The sequence below is a fragment of the Bipolaris maydis genome, assembly GCF_028858645.1.
Source record: "Bipolaris maydis strain C4 unplaced genomic scaffold PSV08scaffold_1, whole genome shotgun sequence".
Taxonomy (NCBI): domain Eukaryota; kingdom Fungi; phylum Ascomycota; class Dothideomycetes; order Pleosporales; family Pleosporaceae; genus Bipolaris; species Bipolaris maydis.
In genome coordinates this window covers 3,006,689-3,026,670 of record NW_027093857.1, presented here as the reverse complement: position 1 = coordinate 3,026,670, position 19,982 = coordinate 3,006,689, and the positions used below count along the sequence as shown (strand labels likewise).

General features: G+C 51.4%; 6 protein-coding genes across 6 annotated transcripts; 2 read left to right on the top strand and 4 right to left on the bottom strand.

The window, feature by feature from the left end:
- Window positions 1-656: 656 nt before the first annotated feature.
- On the top strand, window positions 657-1,976 carry PSV08DRAFT_406815 (uncharacterized protein; the record flags this gene model as incomplete). Its single annotated transcript, XM_014219931.2, has 3 exons — window positions 657-1,510; window positions 1,562-1,834; window positions 1,891-1,976. Exons 1-3 carry the CDS (start codon window positions 664-666, stop codon window positions 1,974-1,976), a joined length of 1,206 nt encoding a protein of 401 aa, XP_014075406.2. The 5' UTR covers window positions 657-663.
- Window positions 1,977-6,605: 4,629 nt separating this feature from the next.
- On the bottom strand, window positions 6,606-7,758 carry PSV08DRAFT_260216 (uncharacterized protein). The gene has a single exon (XM_014219927.2). The coding sequence runs from the start codon at window positions 7,475-7,477 to the stop codon at window positions 6,632-6,634; it is 846 nt and encodes a 281-aa protein (XP_014075402.1). The 5' UTR covers window positions 7,478-7,758; the 3' UTR covers window positions 6,606-6,631.
- Window positions 7,759-8,308: 550 nt separating this feature from the next.
- Window positions 8,309-12,637, bottom strand: PSV08DRAFT_406813 (mannan endo-1,6-alpha-mannosidase). The gene is made up of 6 exons (XM_014219925.2): window positions 12,163-12,637; window positions 11,392-12,113; window positions 10,788-11,332; window positions 9,958-9,962; window positions 9,468-9,714; window positions 8,309-9,415 (listed from the first exon to the last, which is right to left on the bottom strand). Exons 1-6 carry the CDS (start codon window positions 12,248-12,250, stop codon window positions 8,455-8,457), a joined length of 2,568 nt encoding a protein of 855 aa, XP_014075400.2. The 5' UTR covers window positions 12,251-12,637; the 3' UTR covers window positions 8,309-8,454.
- Window positions 12,638-13,284: 647 nt separating this feature from the next.
- Window positions 13,285-14,637, bottom strand: PSV08DRAFT_214462 (uncharacterized protein; the record flags this gene model as incomplete). The annotated part of the gene is made up of 2 exons (XM_014219923.1): window positions 14,451-14,637; window positions 13,285-14,375 (listed from the first exon to the last, which is right to left on the bottom strand). Coding segments are annotated over exons 1-2 (1,092 nt in total). The 5' UTR covers window positions 14,452-14,637.
- Window positions 14,638-15,040: 403 nt separating this feature from the next.
- PSV08DRAFT_260172 (uncharacterized protein) lies at window positions 15,041-16,469 on the bottom strand. The gene is made up of 3 exons (XM_014219922.2): window positions 16,358-16,469; window positions 15,961-16,253; window positions 15,041-15,790 (listed from the first exon to the last, which is right to left on the bottom strand). Exons 2-3 carry the CDS (start codon window positions 16,156-16,158, stop codon window positions 15,251-15,253), a joined length of 738 nt encoding a protein of 245 aa, XP_014075397.2. The 5' UTR covers window positions 16,159-16,253; window positions 16,358-16,469; the 3' UTR covers window positions 15,041-15,250.
- A 132-nt stretch (window positions 16,470-16,601) lies between these two features.
- On the top strand, window positions 16,602-19,782 carry PSV08DRAFT_4059 (uncharacterized protein). Its single transcript, XM_014219921.2, has 6 exons — window positions 16,602-16,857; window positions 16,914-16,997; window positions 17,045-17,168; window positions 17,219-17,387; window positions 17,436-18,038; window positions 18,083-19,782. Exons 1-6 carry the CDS (start codon window positions 16,829-16,831, stop codon window positions 19,603-19,605), a joined length of 2,532 nt encoding a protein of 843 aa, XP_014075396.1. The 5' UTR covers window positions 16,602-16,828; the 3' UTR covers window positions 19,606-19,782.
- Window positions 19,783-19,982: the final 200 nt, after the last annotated feature.

Here is a 19,982-nt window from a genome sequence, read left to right as displayed (position 1 = left end):
TGCAAGGACTACCCTCCAAACTTGTCACGCATAAGCCTCGCCTCACCACCAGCCCGCTTGAGACAGGGTCCTCCACGCTCGACTCCACCGGACAATTTCGCTGTCGGCTACTAGCTAGCCCTCTAGTCGGTCCACTCGACGCACATATTTTCTCCAGCATTTCCACTTCGGGTCCGGTCGGTCCCTGGAGCATTGCATTTGCCATCCTTCCTCGTCCCACTCCCCAAAGCGAGGATATCCTGGTTACCGCCGAGGCTCTTGCGCGAGCCTCCTCAGCTGCATCATTGGGCTCCATTGGCCCAGTAGTCGACGTGTCAAGGCCGTGTTTATATCCAAACCATCTGGTCCTTCAACCCATCTGGTCTCCCAATTTTTGGACGTCGTACATTTACCAACATCCGACCCGCATCTTCCCTCTCTCCTTCCGGCCCATTCGCACGCGCACACATTGCCCAAACGACGCGCCTCTTCCATCCATCCGACCTGTGCATTCCTTCTCAATCACTGTCACCGTCATCTGCGCCTCGTCCCCCGCCTCGTCCCCACTTGTTGCGCCCATCATCTTCGTCTAATCTTGCTCAAGCCTGCAAGCTGGCCAATTACGCGACGCCGCCAGTCTCGCCCTCGGCGTACCGGGCTCTCGAATCGCCCTTCGGTCTGCAAATGAAAGGCGGGCTGGTTGGGATGGACAATGACCGCCGGCCACGGCATACTCCCTCAGGTTACGCAAGCCAGCAAGGCACGCTCCTTCCACCACAGGCCTCCTATCCAGTGGTAAGCGCACCCGATCGCTTCAGGCAGCCGCCTCTGACAGCGCCTGCCCCGCCTACCTCCCTCCCCTCTTCCGGATCTCGTGCCAGTCCTCAGGGTTACGGTTACGCTTACGGTGAAAGCGCACAGTTTGGCTCATCAGTCCAGCCCTCCAACGTTGCATATAGTGCCCAAGACTATGGCACCGACCAGCAGCAGCAGCAGCAGGCACAGCGTACTTCCCAACAATACTCGCCCTACGGCCAGAACATCATGTACGGCGCGCAGGCCTCGGCCACGGGCTCGTCGCAGTATGAGCCTGTGGAACAATACCAGCAAAATAGGGACTCGGCTATACAGGTCCTCAGCACCGGCTTTGGCGTTGCACAACAGCAATACTATGAAGGCGGGCCCACGAGCGCACCTACTGCTACCATTGCCTCTCAGAGCGTCCCCTCACAGTATCCCTCTCTCGCATATACAGCATCCCAAACACAGGTCGGACGAGAAGCCCTTGCTCCCGCCTACTCTGCTGCCGGCATGGCGGACCCTAACCAAGCAACCTCGCAACCGGGCTACCCGCAGGCCAACTATAGCGAGTCGCAATCTGCCAGCGGCAACGACTACGACGACTTTTACCGCACTTATCAGAGTGAGCTCAAGAAGACATTTGAGCATGTGCGTGACAGCCGCCTCAGTGAGGCCGGCACCATGTTGTTTAGAATGTCGGACTGGCTGTTGCACTTTGCCGAGACTTTGGGTAAGTTCCTCCACCTGTGCCGAGTAGAGCGAGCAGCTGAATTGACTGTAGCAGGCCTAGTGCGCGACGATGAAACCTACTACCAACAGCGCTTGCAGCTATGGGAAGAGTTCAACACGTGCTGGCTCTCGACCCTCCAGAAGCAAAAGGCCATGACTCAGGAAATGATCAACACAGGCCAGCGCCCACAGGCCCCAAAATCGCTTATTGACTATGACTTTTTGGAGAAGATGGGCACCCAGCTCGTCAAGAACTGTGACAGTATGGAAAAGCATGGTCTGGTCGACTACCAGATGGGTGTATGGGAGGAGGAGATTGTAGCAAGTGAGTATAGAATGTGCCATTGTTGATCACGGCGTCTGTTGCTAACTTTTGCGCAGTGTTGACATCTTGCATGGACCTCCTTGAGGAAGTCGGCGCAGGCCCTTCAGCACAACGACCCACATCTACAGCACGCCGGCGATGATAACATCGAACTCTGGTAACGACAATAGTGTTGGGGGAGCTTCCTATTGTGCGACATCCGCCGACCGTTTCTGGAAGTGCGTTGGCGCACATAGCGCCGGTAACCCCCCTCCCCCCTCTCCCTCCCCCAAACTCGCACTGAGCGCGCGACCTTGATCACCATACGCAAATGATGTGGCCTGCTTTTTTCTTACCTGTACATATACCGGACATGGCGCAGTCCATGGGATTGTTTTTCTTTTCACCAAATCTACAAAAGGCAATGGGCATGAGGTGTTCAGGGCAGAAGGCGGTCTGCATTCATTTTCCTTTGGTCAAAAATAGCGCCATGTGCGGCCATGTTCTTTGTAGCGTTTCCATCTCTTTTTGACGTCGTGTCAGACATTACAGCATTTTCTTTTGTCGCCAGTTCTTTTTGGCTTTCAATATTTTCTTGGGTTGTGCATTTTTGGGGAAACAAGGGGGGGGGGAGTCAGGGTACGAACGCAATTGTAACGCACGGTTCATGTTGACGACATGTGTTGGATGCACAGATGTTTTGGAACATGGTTGCTTTTGGGCTGGCACTGTAATGCTGGGTACGCATGGTCCGGCGCAGGCGCTGGAAGGTCTTGATGGGGAACGCGACGATGCATGGGTCGATGAGGTGGACAAAGTGAAGCGCCGGAGTGACGAGTCCATGTGGATCCCACCGGACCGCGCTTACCTAAAAACAAGAAGCAGCAAAGGGACGGTCAAGGATTTGGAATTGTCGGACGCCGCCAGACAAAACCTGTTCTGCATGTTGGGCAACAATAGACTCTTCTGTCTTGGGCCTGAGAAATGCTAGGGCAGCGAACGACACCTCGTCACCACGAACCCAAAGGGCGATGCACTGCCAACGACAGGATTGGGCCGCGACTGTAGTTTAGATTTGGTTTGGTAATACTTAGAAGGATACAGCTACATTCCAAGCCTGCCTGGTGTGAGTGCAAGTCAAAGTTGTGAGGCTACCGAAGGATGCGATCATGTGGGGGCCATCAAGTTGTAGTGCCATGTGCATGTGTGTTGTTGTAGTATAGCAACAGTAGTAGTAGAATGGCATCAGCCCACTTTTGCCACTTTCCTCCTTCTGGGGTTGCATTGGTGCGCTCCGCGGGGACAGCAAAGCCGGCCCAGTATGCAGACTGGATGGCAGCCTTGTGTATTGACAGCATGATCGTCTATCTATGCCCTACACCACGCCAGGATCGTGTTCAGTCTGTGCTGCGACTTGGCGACGCGGCACGGTCACGACGCGGGCTTAGAGTAGGAGTTAGCAGTAAGCCACATGAACAGAAAGCCAGATCGACAGGCGCCACAATCATGGGCAGAAGAAGCAACTGTCGTTGTTTGCATAAGACGGTCGAGGTCCCGCCCCTTGCAGCACATCCCCAAGGCCCATGTTGGATGCTATTGGACCCGGTCGGCGATCATACAAGATCGGGTCATGGGCGCAGTATCGCCAATAACTTGCTGGGACCACGGCGGCGTCCAGCGCCTGTGTCGGTTCCACGACTAATGCCCACACGGAAGAATCCTTCGTGCCCACTCGACGTAGGTACAGGCTTGATCAAGCACGCCCGTGGCTGTTACGGTCGGCACTCATCCGGTCATACTGCCCTGCCCCGCTTCCTTCAATACTCTGACCCTGGCAACTCCAATGCTCCAGGGCCCCTCCCTCAGATCTGCCATGTACCAGGGCCCCGTCAGCCTCGTATTGTGGGCTGAAGTCATGCCTTGCTCTCTTTGATTGCCGGCATCCTTCCTCATGCAGCAGCCCGGTCGCCGCCACCAATCGATTGCAGACCCTGTTGGCAGGAGACGATCGGCTCGTCTCCTCCGTCCTGGGTGCTCATGCTCATCTCATCAGCCCTCAGTTGCGCACCAGTCCCGACAGGACCGCGGACAAATGCATGGGAAATGACACTCCTACATGGCGATACAACCGGCTAGCGCCATTTCCACCCTCCATCTCTCTCGTCCAAGCAACCTGGCTCGCCTGAACTCCAGCTCCCCCAGAATAGATCTTCGCCGGGGGAACATCCAAGCTCCAGTCTATACGGTCCGCCCAGCGATTGGCTCGGTACACGTCTGCTCAAACTGCTCCCTTGCCTACTGACGTGATAGGACAGACGCCCACCATGAACTGTGGGCCCTTGCACAATTTCAGCCCGACATGTCACTGCGACTGCCCACTCACAGCTACCACGTCACACCGAACCAGGATATCGGTACCCAGTCGGCAGTCTTGCTTTACGCTGCGAGAACGCTGCGAGAACGCCCGTCGCCTCGTCTAAATTACATGGTTCTACCTTTTCATGTATGCCTCATTTTTGTCGCCACACAAGTACTCCAACGCAACGTGCCAGATTATCGTTGGCTGGAAAACACCGCGAGCATTTTCAAGTAGCTCACAGTATTGTACACATTGTGCCATCGACACGTAACCAAGGATGGCTTGGATATCGACGCGCATTGCACGCGTAAGCAGTGTAGTGGCTGGCACATGACCGTGGCAGCTATCAGCCCCAGTTGCAGCTGATACTGTACCCGCTGCTCCAGAGAAGAGCACGCGTGCATCGCACGCCCGTGCCGTAGGCCTGTTTTTTTTTACCAATTACGTTATGATATGGGTATATTCTACTCCACATTTTGCGTAATTCGCCTATGAGACTCAATTAGTACCTATCGTGGATTATGCTATCATTGAAACCTTAACTTTCTGACCGAGCCTTGTTTTTCGTTCCTCGATCTTTCGGGGACGGCTCAGAATACTGATCACAAGCTTCTACTTAAAAAAAACAAGAGAACAAATATAGTAACAAAGCGGATACCGAGCGGGAAGGTAACCCTTGTGATAATGATCGTCGGAGCTTCAACAAAGTCTTGTCTTGAAAGTGTTTAACGCTGAACCTCACAGCTACGGGAATATCGTCTCAAACAGCAGGACAACTGAAGAAAGCGCTTAGATCAAAGTATCTTTCTCAATCCCTTTAGTTCCTTTCTCAGCTTCTTGCGCTGCGCTGCTTGAAGGGAATCGATACCAGACAAAGGAAAACAAAAGACAGCGTATTACCAGCATTGATGACCTTCTCATACCAAAAAGAACAATCTCTTGCCACATCAACTCTCTGCTAAGAATTCACACGTCGCAATCACAGTCACGATAAGTCGAAGTTAAGCTTAGTAAAGAGCACACCGGCGCTAAAGCTGCATCGGACTAGGCTAGTTCTATTTACGTGCTGAACCAAATATCGCTCTACTATCTGAAGCCATGATCGCCCTCAAAGGTCCTTCGTAAATCAGTTCATACTGCTCCTTCCATACTCAGCTATAAATGTCCGCCAACACAATGCAACGAGAAAGACACATACGTATGCTGAAATTTCGCTTAGCAAGAAGATGTGCATAAGCATACAGTCGTAGTAACTCTACGAAAGGACTCACGCCGATTGGTACATGTGACAGCGGCTCAAATGGCAGAACTGCTGTGGCGAGATTACACTGGTTCAAACACTCGACCACGAATAAGCAAACCAGGCAGTGCTTCACCACTACACGTCCCGGGCTTCTTCGTCCACATGTCCTAAGCAAACTTTTAAGTCGGAAGACGAGCTTATGCAACACACCATAGCTACATCCTTTCGGTTTACAAAGCATGATCTCACTAAACAAATGCACGTACATGTAAAAGCAGTCAAAGATTTTCATTACATGTCGCGAGACTAACTCCAACATGCATATCTAGTGTTTTCCAATAATCATTCCCCCAAGACATGTTCATAGTACCGCACAACATACCACAATATATCAAACTCCCCCAAACTCCCAACTACTATGAAGAGATTTACCAAAGAAAACTACATCGTGTATCTCTCATGCCAAATTTTGACCCGAAAAAAAGGGACATCAAATCATGGAACACGTCTTACGTATGACATCTCTCGTTCCCAGAACAGCCTGGCCACTCCTGCATTGCTTCCTCGACCCCGGCTCCACCCCCCCATCTATTCATTTTTTTTATACACAAAAGTTTTCCCAAGTCCACGTAAGTTTAGGCAATCCGTTTACAGAATGGAGAGAGAGAGAAGAAGAAGAAGAAGAAAACATATCCGGTGAGAGAAGGTCCAAGAGGCCGTAACGCAAGCTTGCATATGTACCCCGGTTTTGCATTAGCCTAGCATAACCTAATCCCCATCCAGAACGAAAAAAAAAGGTAGAAAAAAAAACCCCCACGGTTGGTTCAAAAAATGCAGTGTGCCGAGTCAAGTGCCGATGGAGTGTTTGCGGGGGAACGGACACGTGCATCATATGATGTTTTTTTTCTCCTCTCGGCTTTGTAGTACAAGCAGTAGAAATCTTGGGACCGAAAAAGCGTTTTTTTCTAATAGCGGGTCTGGATCCACGGGCGGTGAGAGGGGTGCATGCAGGATACACGCGTAACCGAGGGAGAGGGATTGAGGAGGTGTGTGTGTGTAAACACATGCTTCGCTGTGTTATGCGTTGCGGTGAATTGTGCATAACACACTGGTGATGTTGAAAGATCTCTCTCATATGGGGGGGGGGGGGGGGGGGAGATTGTAGTTGGAAGAAAAGAGAACAAGAAGAAGGACCTTTCAACGGACGTTTCTTTTCTCATTTCCTTACATCATTGACAGTCGACTCCGTGACGTACCATACATGCCGTCCGCTTCCGACAAGTCTCCCTTCGACACGAGGGAGGTTGTTCTCCCTCACATCCCTCTTTTGCTCCACCACCTTGTCGGTCCACTCGAGCCATGCTTTGTCTTTCAAGCACGCGCCCCACGCTAGACTCTTGCTCGTGAACAGGCCGATGCAAAACGCTGTTTTGGGGCTTTCATGAAGTGCCAGGTAGACAGTGACCTCGCTTTTTTTCGGCATGTTGAGATCCTGATGGCTGTCGAATCGCGGCACTGGTTGGCTGAGCGGATGCGGAATATCAAGACGCATGTGCTGCCCGTCTTTCTTGGGTGTTTCGCCTGGCACAGCGGCAGTCACGCCGGTGGATTGCAGCGGGTGCGAAACGATTTTGATGCGGCCGGTTGGACTGAGGTATTCTGAGCCATCCAATAGCCCCTCTCTTGAAAACGAGTACGCGCCGTGTTGGAATGCGCCTGCCGTGACTGTATCAATACTTGAGAACACTCCGAGGAACTGGCATGGCTGTGTATTATATGGATACGGATCGTATTCCAGGACAAAGAGATTAGGCAAGGGCTGCGCCAGGCTCATCATTGATTGCGGCCTGCTTTTCTGGAGCCGACTGCGCGGTCTGTCCGGTCTCTGATGCAGCGACTGTACCGTTGGCGGCTTATGCAGTTTCCCGTACTTTGGCTTTCGCTCCGTGACCGCATCGCTCATTGATCGTCTCCGCTTCCCTTTTGTCTCAGCTCTTTCTTCATATTTGCTGCGCACATAATTGTAAATTGCCCCCAATTCTCGAAACTCAAAGTGGCCCATTGTTCACAGAGCGGTGGGCGCAACCCGCAAAGTTGAAAGTGAGTGAGTGCCCGAGTCAGCCGGTTTTCGGCAAAAGCGAGTGTTGTGGTTTGATGTAGGGGTGCTGATAAGACAAGGGGGGGTAATACGGCCACGACGACAGGTAACGACAGAGAGAGCAACGACGGATGTGGTAGAAAACTGCTAAAAGCGAGCGAAACTTTAGATCATGTATCCATTTGGGCCAATTCGATTGATGAGACGGCACGTTTCACTGTGCGACAGTTGTCGCAGGCATGCGTATGGGGGTTGCGTTGGCAAGGTAATCATCATTGGTACTTGGTACGTCATTAGGGGCCGACACAGCCACCCGGCTAGCCACTTGCAGACATTTTAACAGACCTCCTTACTCCGGTCCCAGATTCCATCTCCTGGTACCAAATCCTACCGACCCCATTCTGGCCGTTCAGGATTCCGGCAGTTAATTCAACCGGACTCGGCATGACGGTCGGGACATTTGGGGAAAGATTGCCACACATGTACTTGTGCTTGTATGTAGTATACAGAGCTCCTGATAAAGGTGGCGACGAATAGTGCACGCATGATACGTGCTATGCGCGTCGCTGCTTTTTTTCATTGATTTCTCAACACAGACTAAAAATTGTCCTTTTCTTCTTGCGACCTGCACGTCTTACACACAGGCCTTCTGTGTCTCAGCACATTCCCAATTGAGCCTACTACGCTTGTGTAGGCACACCCCTCCAGCATCAACGCAAGAGCCAGAAAGTCATGGTGAGTTTCATCATCATCATCACCGCCTTTTTACATGCATAGTATTGTATACTTTTCTTCATGAGGCCTAGTCAAGATGGTACCGGACTTGTGTAAAATGAACGTAATTCTTGAACAATCATTACATGGTGGAATATAGTGCAGCAGTCACTCATTGTTGCATAAATTTCCTCTTAGCTTCTGCTCTGGCGCTAGAAAACCCCCTTTTACTGCCATGCAATCTTGGCCCACTCCTCCACGTCTGCCCAAAGAACTTCAGGCCTCTCCAATGCCGCGAAATGTCCACCTTTCTCATGAGCCCTGAAGAAAACCACTTTCGCTGTTTTCTCTGCCCAAGCCTTTGGAATCGGCGACAGCTCATACGGAAACCAACTGTAACCTGTGGGCTTATCAACATATAACGTCGTCCTGTTATCTCTATATGTGTAGATGGATGTTGGATAACAGCCAGTCAACCAGTATAGTGTGATATCCGTCAGAATGGTATTGAGAGACGGTCTCGTAGAAGGGTCGGACCACGCGAGGAACTTCTCTCCAATCCAAGCTAGTTGAGCAATAGGTGAACTGGATAGTACCAGGCCGATAGTAGAGGGTTTCGTCTCGTGTTCCTTGGCATACGCGTGTCCTACGGCTATGAATGCGTCGCCTCTCTCGATACCCACTTTTTCCGCACTACTGATCACATCGCTGGGGGAAGAGTAGTCCTTGATATCCTTAGTGAGCATGAAGTTCAAGTGCATACCCTTGCATTCAGGGTACATTGCAGCAATTTGCCGCGAGAATATACTGCCAATGTCGCCACCCTGTACGAGATAGCCTGATTCGCCAAATCCCAGCGAGAGCATGAACTTATGCAAGATGCGCGAAGTATCGGCGGCTTTCCAATCCTTGTCTAGTGGTGGATCGGAAGAAAGAGCAAAGCCGGGGAGAGAGGGCACGATGATGTGATATGGCAGAGTGTCTTGCGTGTACTTTCCACGCAACAGGTCCATCATTGGTACGAACTCGAGAAAAGAGCCGGGCCACCCGTGAAAGAAGGCAATAGGGATAGCATCATGCTTGGTAGAGAAGAGAGCGACAAAGTGAATGTCGTACTTGCCGCCATCATCGTCATTGACGGTGGTTTTGAAGTTAGGGAAAGAATTGATGATACTTTCCTCTTTGCGCCTGGGAAAGCTTAGTTAGAAGTGCGACCTAAGCATTCGACAAAAAGACATACCAGTCAAATGTCTCGAGCCACTCCTTCTTCGCATCAACTACCCACTTTCGACTTATTCCAAACCTTCCATGTCCCCCTTCATCCTGCTTATTCTCATACGTCTCTTTTGCAATTGGGCTGAGCTTGAGCAACGTCTTGAAATCTTGCAGCTTCTCTTCCTCAACATGCAGTTCAAACGGTGTTGTTTGTTGAGCATCCTTGGGTACAATGCCGAAAGGCTTAGGTGTTGCCATTGTTTCTGTGAGTACTCGGCGTTGTCACAAGCTATTTGGATAGACTTTAAGAGATTTTGTTCAATTGATGAGAGTGTGTTTGGAGAGCCTTTATGTTTGTGACGAGGTTGTGTATGTGATCAACTGACTGGGCTGACAAATGCCCCTCTTCCGTATTGGGCAAAACCGGAAAATCGATGCAACCACATACGTAGTACGTATGTAAGTAGTTACCGTACACTAACATTACATTGTCAGTAATACGAGAATTCATCTACAACAACTCTCAAAATGCGCAGCAAGAATACTTGACATGGTATAAGATTCAATTGATGCTTCTATACATTGGAGAATGTGGTGGCTGTGCTCTACTTTCATGCTTCGGCATCGAGATTGTAAAGCCTTCATTTTTCTGTTATCCAGATTATCGGAGGGAAATACTGATGCATTATTAATATAGCAAAAAGTGCACGTCAGAGGCGCATTTCGGATTAAGGTGTTTGTTTTACATAAAACGTTCATCTAAGAGCATCGCATACACGCCGAGAAGGAGTCCTAGCACTTACAAATCTCCAACATTTAACGTGTGTTGTGCCCCACAGCTAAGTAGTTCCTTGCCGACCACGTATTCCACATGACTCAACTCCCATCATACATGCAATCACTGTAAACGAGGAAACTATGTATGATTTCACAACAATTCGTCATGTGTACATAAAGTTTCCTTTAGGCGCATTTTCAAATGGATACTGGGACAGGTTGTTCGCGAGTTCTCGAAATAGCAGAACAAGCTGGGGCACCCAAGCATGCCCGAGCACGGTGACCGATCGAGTTCCAGATACATGTGGGGAAGTGACAGGGAAGCTGCTAGTTCTAGTGGTAGGGATGTCCAGACTGAGCGAATGTTTGGTCAATTTAGTCTGCGACTGAATCATGCGAGTCGATTGTAAGCACAGAAAAGTCAAGTAGCCAAGATGCGTAAATCTAAGACTATACGCGTATATGTTTTGCGAGGAATTCGAGAATCGGCACAGACAAGGGACCCATATTTGAACTAAGAAATAATTGGAATTAGTATACGGGCAGTTATTCGCCCATTATCATCCACCATCCTCCGCCAAATAGCAGAGAAGCAACTATGATAGTGAGGATGGCTGCGCCTGCCCTATCCCCTGTTGTTATCGCATTATGCTTGACCTCGAAACTTCCAGCATCACTTCCAGCATTTGGGTCGTTTTTACTGATGCCTCCCGTGTCCAATCCGACCGGTCCAACGACCTGGTCAATGAGGAGATTTTGCATCACCTCCAATGCAGACATTTGCTCTCCGACGCCGACTTCTCCGTCGTTTACGCCGTTCCTCCACCAACGAAGACCACATCCGCCTTTTCCTGGTCCGCATTGTTTTGCTGCCGCAGCAGCAGAAGCCCTGAGCTTGGGCATGATCTTTTCTCTTGTCCAGGGAGCAGTCAACATTGTGTATCCCATCCAGCGGCTGAGATAGGCCTTAAAAGAGCGCTGGTCGTGATCGCAAAGTCCGTTTCGCTCGCAAGCTACTTCGCTCATGACGTCTGGTGCGCCTTCCGGGTTGAAGAAAACACCAACACCATCGATAATTCCCTCCAAACGCGTCCGCCAATATTGAGCTTGGCTCTGTAGTAAGTTAGAAGTGAATTCAGAGAGAAAAGGTAAATCTTAGGAGAGAAACTTACGGCATTACCCCTAGTCTCTGACATATTCCATAAAGCTGCGGCGCCCGACATGTGAATACCTGCGTTGTATGTCCATTGGATATGGTTCAACTCTGTGCAATTTTGTCGCTCGCTGGTTCCATCATAGAAATGATAATCTTTGCTCATCAACCCGACGCTGAGTTCCCACTCCCACGCTCTTATCGCCCACTCTGTATAGGTGTCGTTTTTGGTGTACTTTGCAAGCCTGGCAGCGATGTTGAAGAAGCATCCGTTTGAGATTGTGTTCTTGTAGTCGAAGCCATTGTTGAAGGAGAAAATCTGCCAGTTAAGTCCACCTCCACAGGTCCTAGAATTCCATCGCGGTACCTGCGTGTTGAAAACTGCAATAGCAAGCGATAGCCAGGACATTTGTCCTTCGGCGTCTGGAAGCTTGTTTTCAGCTGCTGATAGGGCCGTCAATGCCCAAAAGGCTTGATCGTCGTTTCCTAGAGTACTGGTCTGGTTGGACGGCATAAACGCCTGTGGTTGACCTATTTGATGCACCATGGCTTGTGTTGTGATGTTGTTGTATGTATCGTCACCAGTGTAATACCAGTAGTCGACAAAGGAACCAAACATGGCACCGCATAGCCACCAGTAGTAGGGATCTGGCAAGTTTCCCGGGACGTCTCCGGGTCGGTCACCGGTGTACCATTCTCGAAGACCTGCAGCGACAACTTTGGTCGCTTGTCTGATAGAGGCTGATCATGTTAACAGAGGCTACATAGACTTATGCAGGGGAGAGCGAACCTGGATCGTCAACATCCAACTCTAGTGCGGATGTGGTGAATGGCGACAGTATTCCCACTGCGCCGAAAAACAGGCTGGAAGGCCTCATGACGGATCTTCAAGATTATCACGAATACAAGGCAGGCATGCAAGGAGTCGGCATATGGCGAGGTGGGGAAACGAAGGTGCGTCAAGTGACTGGCAAAGGACGAGAGCGGGAGCAAGAGTGAAAGAAAGAGAGAGTGGTGGAGAACGAGTGTAGCGCAAGTATGTCGTAGGGAAAAGGAGAAATCTCGAATTCACCCGACGTAGGTTGCGAGGCGCGATGAGGCTATGAAACCCCTTGGGAGGTGAGGCCAAGTCATGGCGCGGTGCCGCAGCAGGTGCTGGGCGACAGTGCGACGCTTGGAAGTCATCTCTCCGCGTGGTTCAAGGACGGGGTTGGGTGCTACGACTGGGTAGCAGCCTTGGCAGCCGAGCCTGAGACGCTTAAAAAGTGTCTCATCTCACAAGTACGGCCTGCGCGCCGTTTGAAATTCAGACCAAAGCGGTATGCCTGACACGAAGCGCCAAGTATCACGGCGGTGTTGGCGTCCCTTGGAGGGAGGTTGGCGCCAAGCGCGGGTGCCACCAGCACTGCCAAATCCTGCCAGACGACATCCGCAGCGTCCGCCCGTCTGCATCTACGCTCAAGACTGACGGCATCGACAGCGCCGCCCCTGTTTCCTGCTTGATGGGCGATCCGGGGAGATCATGTGCGCCACATGGACAGATCATCGTGCCCTTCCCTTCCTCTGGGTGCAATGCCGCCAGCCGATCGCGTACAACGGCCGACAATCTCGCCTCCTGGCAAGCCTAGCGACGAGTTTCAACAGGCCTATAGTAGCAACGTCAAAGCAGCATTTATCATGGGCCGTTTTGCCATACTACGATGAATGGGTACAACGTCAGAAAACGTTCCCCCCAATCTGTTACACAATGTTTGTGGGTTATGGGCTTGTCAGAACTACGGGCGTGTCATGACTACGTCACCGCACATACGTGCTGTACGTAGTCTCTCTTTTGGAAACAAAGACAGCAAAGCTTGTTGTAGAACATTTGAGCGAGACCGAGCTATGGGCATTTGAGCCAGCTTGGTTTCATTCAGCACCAACGTGCATCCATCTGCTCTGAGACGATCCAACTCCTGAGCGCTCTGGCCTTATTGCTCATGTCCATGTTGGTCTTCGCGTCCAGATGGCTTGCAGCGGAAAAGGCGTCCACGACTTTTGTAACCGCTGCCCCGTTGTCTTGGTCAAAGGGGACCATGTCGAGAAATTGCCGTAACGAGATCGAGCCTAATTTAATCCGCGATTGTACAACATAATCGACGCTAGCAGTATCCCTGTAATCCAATGTCGTTCGTGCTACCAGCCCCCACCTGTCTAGTTTCGTAGAGCATTGGCGAGCATACAGCTGCTCTGTTGATGCCAATCGTACAAAGGCTCTCACCACTGCGCTCTGCGTAACATGATGCGAAGACGAAACCTCAAGAAGATTAAGGAACTCGTCAAGAGAAGCAGTGCCGATGAAAGTATGGCGGTGTTGATACTCCATTTCTCGTTCTTCAGCCGTCAACATGTCCATCGTAGCATTGCATCGAGCAGTGCGCAGCTGGTGTCGTGTACTGACAGGGTCACAGACCTGGCTAGAGGATCCGCGACATTGGTGCTGTCTAGTTCGTCTCTGGATGGGGATCGCAGCGTGCTCCTGGACTCGATGGACTCGATGGAAGGCTGTAGTATATAAACTTTGGTTTGCTGACTTATTGTCCTCAACAACTTTACAGCGATGCATTAAATGGCTATCCGTCGTTTGACTTATGGGAGGTACATCCAAATCATCGTCGTCAAACAGTGTCGTATCCGAAGTCGGTGATGTGCGCTCGCTCGGGCTATTCATCTGAGGCTCTGGTATAAATATATTGAGAGCATGTCGATCTTCCGGTGCAGGAAAGCGGAATGCAGCCATCTCCTCTCGTTGCGAGCTCGGAGTTTGTTGAGAAGGCGCCATAGCGTTTGGTTGTTCTTTCGAAGGACTCAAGTCAGTCTCAGCATTTATCTTTGTCGACCAGGTTTTTCTTGAGGCCTCTAAGCTGCTCCTCTCTGCATTTAGTTGAAGAGCGACTAATACGGCACTATTCGTACAATCGCGGTCTAACATCGGTCGCCATACACTAGACCTTCGACGGTGCACTGTTAGGTAAGTACGGGCGGCATGTCAGCCGAGCTTTACGGTTATCCCCTTAATTCGTGCACAGACAGGCTTACTTTTTGCTGGTTCAACCCTTTCCAGTGAGACGATCTGGGCAATATTTGAGTCTGCGCCACGATTTTCTTGGGCTGCGGTGAAGGAAAGTGAGATTATACGCGCTTGTGATGTGTGCGTGGGACTTCCTTGGAGATTGTTGGTTGTCTATTTTCTTTTTACGGCGGAGAAGTTTGTTTGATAGTCGCATATCTTGCCACGGTTGCTGGCTTCATGGTGGCTTTAAATGCCCGAGGGTCTGAAAAAACATGTGAGTTTTGCGCGCTTGGAGAGATGGTGCAGTTGTGACGATGAGGTGAGAATCACGCGTAGCAGGACACATGGCAGGAAACGTGTAAGCTCCACTTTCGCTAGCCTGCAGGGTTAGTACATACCATTAGGAGACACTAGAAGCGGACTGTGTAATACCAACAGGGTGATCCTCTTGTTGGAGCAACTAATGCATTGAGCGAGAGGGCAAGGTGACCGACGGTATAGGTGGCTGTCGTTCTGAGGCTTTACTATAGGTGGGTAGTATATGGTCTAAATACGCAACCTGCTTACAGCCAACAAATGACACAGTACTACTAAGATAAGCCTGTAACGCTCTAATCGGAGCCCGTAAGCACAGAATTGGATAGTTTTGTTTTCCTTGCATCCAATCTAGGCCACAGCCAGCAAACGTGCCAGGAACTATGCAATGTAATGTTACACTAAGAAGAACCTGTAAGATACATATACATTTGTCACACACACCAAGTACGTTGATGGAAGGGATACATGGAATCCTGGCCTTGAAGTTATATCGTATTTTTACCAACCTCTAAACCGCTTGCCCTCTTCCTCTGCCACGTGCCATACGTACACTATGAGGAATGAACTTGAGGGCGGACATACTCGACGTTAGACTATCCATGGGGTCTACAGTTTGCACTGATGAGATGGATTTGTGAGAGACAGTCGCTTGGGGACTTCCACGTCCAACTGTACGACCTGGGCTTTGACCTTGGCCAAACCCTCCACGTCCATGGAGCTTGGTAGGATAGCGTCGAGTCTCTCCTTGGCTGTGTTCTTCTTTCTCATCTTCGTCTTGGTCGCGAACGACATCCATACTGTCACCTACGGTACTTGCACTCGACTCACCTCTTTTCCTTCCAGTCGCTCCACTGGTACCTCCTGCTGAGCTCAAGGTAGAGCTTCTCCGTCGGTGAGGGGGTATTAGCATGCTACTTCGTCTATCGATGCCATCTTTTACGACAATGAAATCGTACTCGCGGGGAAACTGATGCTTATCTATGCAGTGCAAGCGGCGCTTCTGGGGCGTGCTGCATAGCCGATCGCACTCTGGCAAAAGACAGGCGTACTGGAACAGATCAGCTGGAAGGCCCATAACATGCTGTCGTACGTACTTATCACTCGCCACACTTGGAGCCTCCAGATGCAGATGGAGGTCTTATCGCCTCTTGAGTGGGAACGAGAATCTGGGGGCTAGGGGCAGACATGCAAGAAACGAAGCAAAGACGCATGACCTACCGTTTTCTCTCCCTGGTCCCGCTTGGCAGCGTTGATGGGGTCATGGTACTCTGCAATATGCAGGTGCAGGTAGTGCTGGTCTGGGAAGTTCTTGTGGCATTCGCTGCAGCGGTTCATGTGGACCTGATGATAGTGGACATCGTGTTCCTCAATGGAAGCAAAGGTAAGCGGGTCGTGCGGGGGCAGTGAGCACTTCATGACGGCGTGCTCGTGTGATACAGCGGAATCGGCGTCTAGCTGGACAATCTTGATGTCGACCGATGCCTCACGTGAGTACGAGGTGCTGTGGGCGTCTGGTGACGACGAGTCGCGGTGTGAGCGCTTGACTCCCATGTTTTTTGTGTGTGTTTGCTTGCTGGGTTGACTAGAGGGAGGCTGGTATGAAATTGGGCAGTACCTTTGACTGGCGAGTGATGGCGCCCGAGTCTTGCGCTGCGGGGCTGCCTCGATGGCGCGGGGTGGCAAGGTGAGAATGTGGTGTGATGTGGTGGGCAGAGGAGAATGTGTATGTAGTCGTAGATGGTATACGTTCTACAGGGAGGACATGGTAGTCGGCCGGGACGTGGCTGCTTAGCTCCGACATTCATGGCCACTAGTTCGCGACTCAGCCGCCGCCGACTCGACTTTCTCACACCTCTCCACCACGGCCATCGCCTCCCCTTCTGACGCCATACATTTCTGCGTCTTGGGTGCTGTTTGCTTCCGAGACCCTCGCCCGCGCTGATTGTCCTTTACCCAGGGCACGCCACTTCACCATAAATGGAGCACGCCAGCCACAACGCCCGCCGTCTGCTCCGTGCCTTGGTCTGACCTGCCCGCCGACCGTGGGGTCACATCTGAACGTCGCCGGCTCCTGCACACTCCAGCCATGGCCGCCAACACCGAACAGCTCGACAGGTACGCTTTTCCCCCCTGCCCCCGTCCCGCCACGCCCACATGCTGACTCACCACAGGCGGGCGAGAGCGATTGCGACGGAGCTCTACAGGCGCGTCGATGGCGGCTCCGGGTGCGCCGAACTAGCTGCCGTGCTGCAAGAGTAGGCGACGATGCCTCCCAATTGCCGCGACTACTAATCCCCCATAGGTACCGTGCCGCCTGCGAGGCCCTCATCTGCAACTTCGAATACGCGACCGCCCACGAACTCCAGACGGCGCTGTGGAACGCCCATCTCAAGGTCAACGCCGCTTTCCGACAAGAACACAAGCTTGTATGCACCATCGAATCTCCACACCTGCAACGGCACTAACACGTGGGCAGCTCAAGCGCTCCAAGGACCATGTCGTGGAGGTCCGAAAGTTTCAAAAGACCTATCTCCAATTCATCAAGGCCAGCCAGCGCTTCTACCGTCAGTATATTTTGAATCTTGATGCCCAATTCCATGGCATTCCTGAGCTGCGCAAGATTGCCCAGAAATGGAAGGATGACAGTAGGCTCCCTCTCCCCGCCAGCCACGCTAAGCTTAACCGTAATGCAGCCTCCAAATCGTCTCCGCGCCGACCCATTCCTGCGAATTGGAAGACGCAGGTCCTCTTTTCGTGCCACCAGACACTCATCCAACTCGGCGATCTCTCCCGCTACCGCGAGACCGAACTCGTCGATAAGAACAAAGAGCGCAATTGGGGCCCCGCCAAGGGATATTACGATTTGGCGGCTGAGATTTACCCAGACTCTGGACACGCACCGAATCAGCTCGCCGTAATTGCGCGTGAGGACGGTGACCACTTCCGTTGCGTGTACCACCTGTACCGCTCACTTGCAAGCAAAGAACCATACCCTCAGGCCAAAGCCAACCTGGCCACCGAATTCAAGCGCGTTATCGCTGCATGGGACAACGGACAGCTCATCAACAACCACAAATCAGCCGAAGGAACGACTGGTCGTGCTCTTATTGCATGGTTCATCCGATTGCATAGCAAGATCTATAAGGGCGAGGAATTCGCAGCACACGATGAGTTGGAAGGCGAGGTACTCAGCCATCTAGCCATTGAACTCAAGGAACGTCCGCTGGATTCTATTTTGACCAAGATAATTCTCATCAATATGTCAGCAGAGTACTTTGCTACCGTCCAGCTGCAAAGTATGTCGAGAATTCTCTGTATTTGACTGTGCTGACTCTTCCAGGCGAAAATCCACCTCCCAACATTATGCGCACATATTTCTACTACCTCCGTCTTAATGTCAAGACCTTCTTCATTCTCCTGCAGGTTTTGCAGCCAGAACTGGACCGTCTGTCGGAAGGCAACGACGTGAAGCACCAAAATGGAGAACGCACGATGCAACTCTCAGACAAAATCACCGCTGTGGCCCGCCGTATTCTGCCAGGACTTCGTCTGTACAGCACATGGTTCACACGCTACTGGCAGGTCCTTAATGCCAACATTGCTGACACCCTAAACACTGTCGACGTGCAAGAGCTGTGGAAGGCATATGCCGCAACGCTCTCCCTCCTGGCTTCCAGTTTCCCGGTCGATCAGCTGCCTAAGGAAGTCTACATGCTCGAGGAGGATACAGACACCATTGGGTTTGAGCCCCTTATTCATCCTGACACTATGAAGGTGTGGTACAACGGAGACAAGATGAAACCAAAGTGGAGCGAATTGAACCGGAACCATCCGAATGTTGAGATGCTCATGCGAGTCAAAGACCTACTAATCGATGGTCTGCTTCTTGTACAGAACCCGGATGCTCCTTTGGACCTCGCAGGCCCGCGATTTATCTACCGGGAAGAAGGGGTGCCATCTGAATTGTTAGCGAGCCCCACCAACCAGCCTGACGGCTCTCCTGTTTTGTCTGTGCAAGCAGCTGATATGCCTCTTTTTCAGCATGTAGAGGCACCGATTCCAGATGACCAAAAGTCTTACAGTGTTGCTGCAGCCTCGGAATCCGCATCTATCACGCTCGCCAAGGACAACGCGATGCGAAACATGGTAGATGATCTGGTAGGAGAGGAGGCCGGATTGGACCCACTGGTCGAAGAGGATGAAAACATTCCACCCACTCCACCGGAGCAGACATTTGATGACACCACTGTTGTCAATGATACCACGTACGCTCCGGCATCTTATTCGATCAATGACTTGGTCAACTCGGTCAGGAACTACAAGCCCTTCTCTCCTGCTCCTGCGCCTGGATTACTTTCTACACCCATGGGTAGGACTGCATCTACTTCTTCCATCCGCCAGCCACCGAACCTGCCCTCAGTACCCGATGGTCAGTCGAATTCGAACTCCATCTGGAACCGCGCGCCCGGCCCAGCATCACCGCCCATGATGAATTCCAATGGGTTTGGGAATGATGTTCGTAGGTCTCCTATGATTGGTACCAAGGCTGGTATGTCTGGTCATGTACGAGGAGATTCGGCAAACTCCCTTCTGAGTGCTGACGTCCTGACCCCTACTACTAACCGGACCCTACGGCCCATTAGCGGTAGTTTTAGTGGCGGTCTTGGCAGTGGTGCCGCTTGGGGAAACCAAGGAAGCAGCCCCGTGCCGTGGGGATCTGCCACGTATAGTAACAACTTCAACAACAGCCAATACGGATATGCCCCCAATGTCAACATGGCGAGTCCGCTACTGTTCAACTCATATGGCGAGGGCACCAGTAATGCATGGGGCCATACGCCGCCCAACGGCCAAGGCGGTTGATTGACTGTAGGCGCAGCCGTAGTAGGCTGCTCGTTGCTGTCTTCTCATCAATCGTCAAGGACTTCGAGATCCTTCTGCCGTCCTTAGCTGTCGCTGTGCACCAACAAAGGATCGACTTGCACGAAGCATGCATATACTGATTTGTTTCTGCCTGATACCGGTGCAACAGCCAGGGCGTCTATCAAACGATTCTCGGAACAAGGTCTTGAGGGATCTGGTCCGCCCTCTGGAAGTTACTCACGCTTTGGTTCACGTCCTGACGACTTTTTGTAGTGAAGGGAACAAGCAAAGGAGGGGAAGGTGACGAACTCTATATGCTTCACATTTGAGATTACTGTGGTATTTTTGGGGCTTATGTTAACTTTTTGTGTCTATGG

Excerpts from the sequence above, each read along its gene's own strand:
- PSV08DRAFT_260216 (XM_014219927.2), bottom strand. The coding sequence starts at position 7,477 with ATGGGCCACTTTGAGTTTCGAGAATTGGGGGCAATTTACAATTATGTG.
- PSV08DRAFT_406813 (XM_014219925.2), bottom strand. The coding sequence starts at position 12,250 with ATGAGGCCTTCCAGCCTGTTTTTCGGCGCAGTGGGAATACTGTCGCCA. Across the intron at positions 11,333-11,391 it reads CAGAGACTAGGGGTAATGCC|AGCCAAGCTCAATATTGGCG; the intron begins GTAAGTTTCTCT and ends AACTTACTACAG. Across the intron at positions 9,416-9,467 it reads TGGCTCGAGACATTTGACTG|GCGCAAAGAGGAAAGTATCA; the intron begins GTATGTCTTTTT and ends AAGCTTTCCCAG.
- PSV08DRAFT_260172 (XM_014219922.2), bottom strand. The coding sequence starts at position 16,158 with ATGAAGTGCTCACTGCCCCCGCACGACCCGCTTACCTTTGCTTCCATT. Across the intron at positions 15,791-15,960 it reads GGGACCAGGGAGAGAAAACG|TACGCCTGTCTTTTGCCAGA; the intron begins GTAGGTCATGCG and ends GATCTGTTCCAG.
- PSV08DRAFT_4059 (XM_014219921.2), top strand. The coding sequence starts at position 16,829 with ATGGCCGCCAACACCGAACAGCTCGACAG. Across the intron at positions 17,169-17,218 it reads TCCGACAAGAACACAAGCTT|CTCAAGCGCTCCAAGGACCA; the intron begins GTATGCACCATC and ends ACACGTGGGCAG. Across the intron at positions 18,039-18,082 it reads TGCTACCGTCCAGCTGCAAA|GCGAAAATCCACCTCCCAAC; the intron begins GTATGTCGAGAA and ends TGACTCTTCCAG.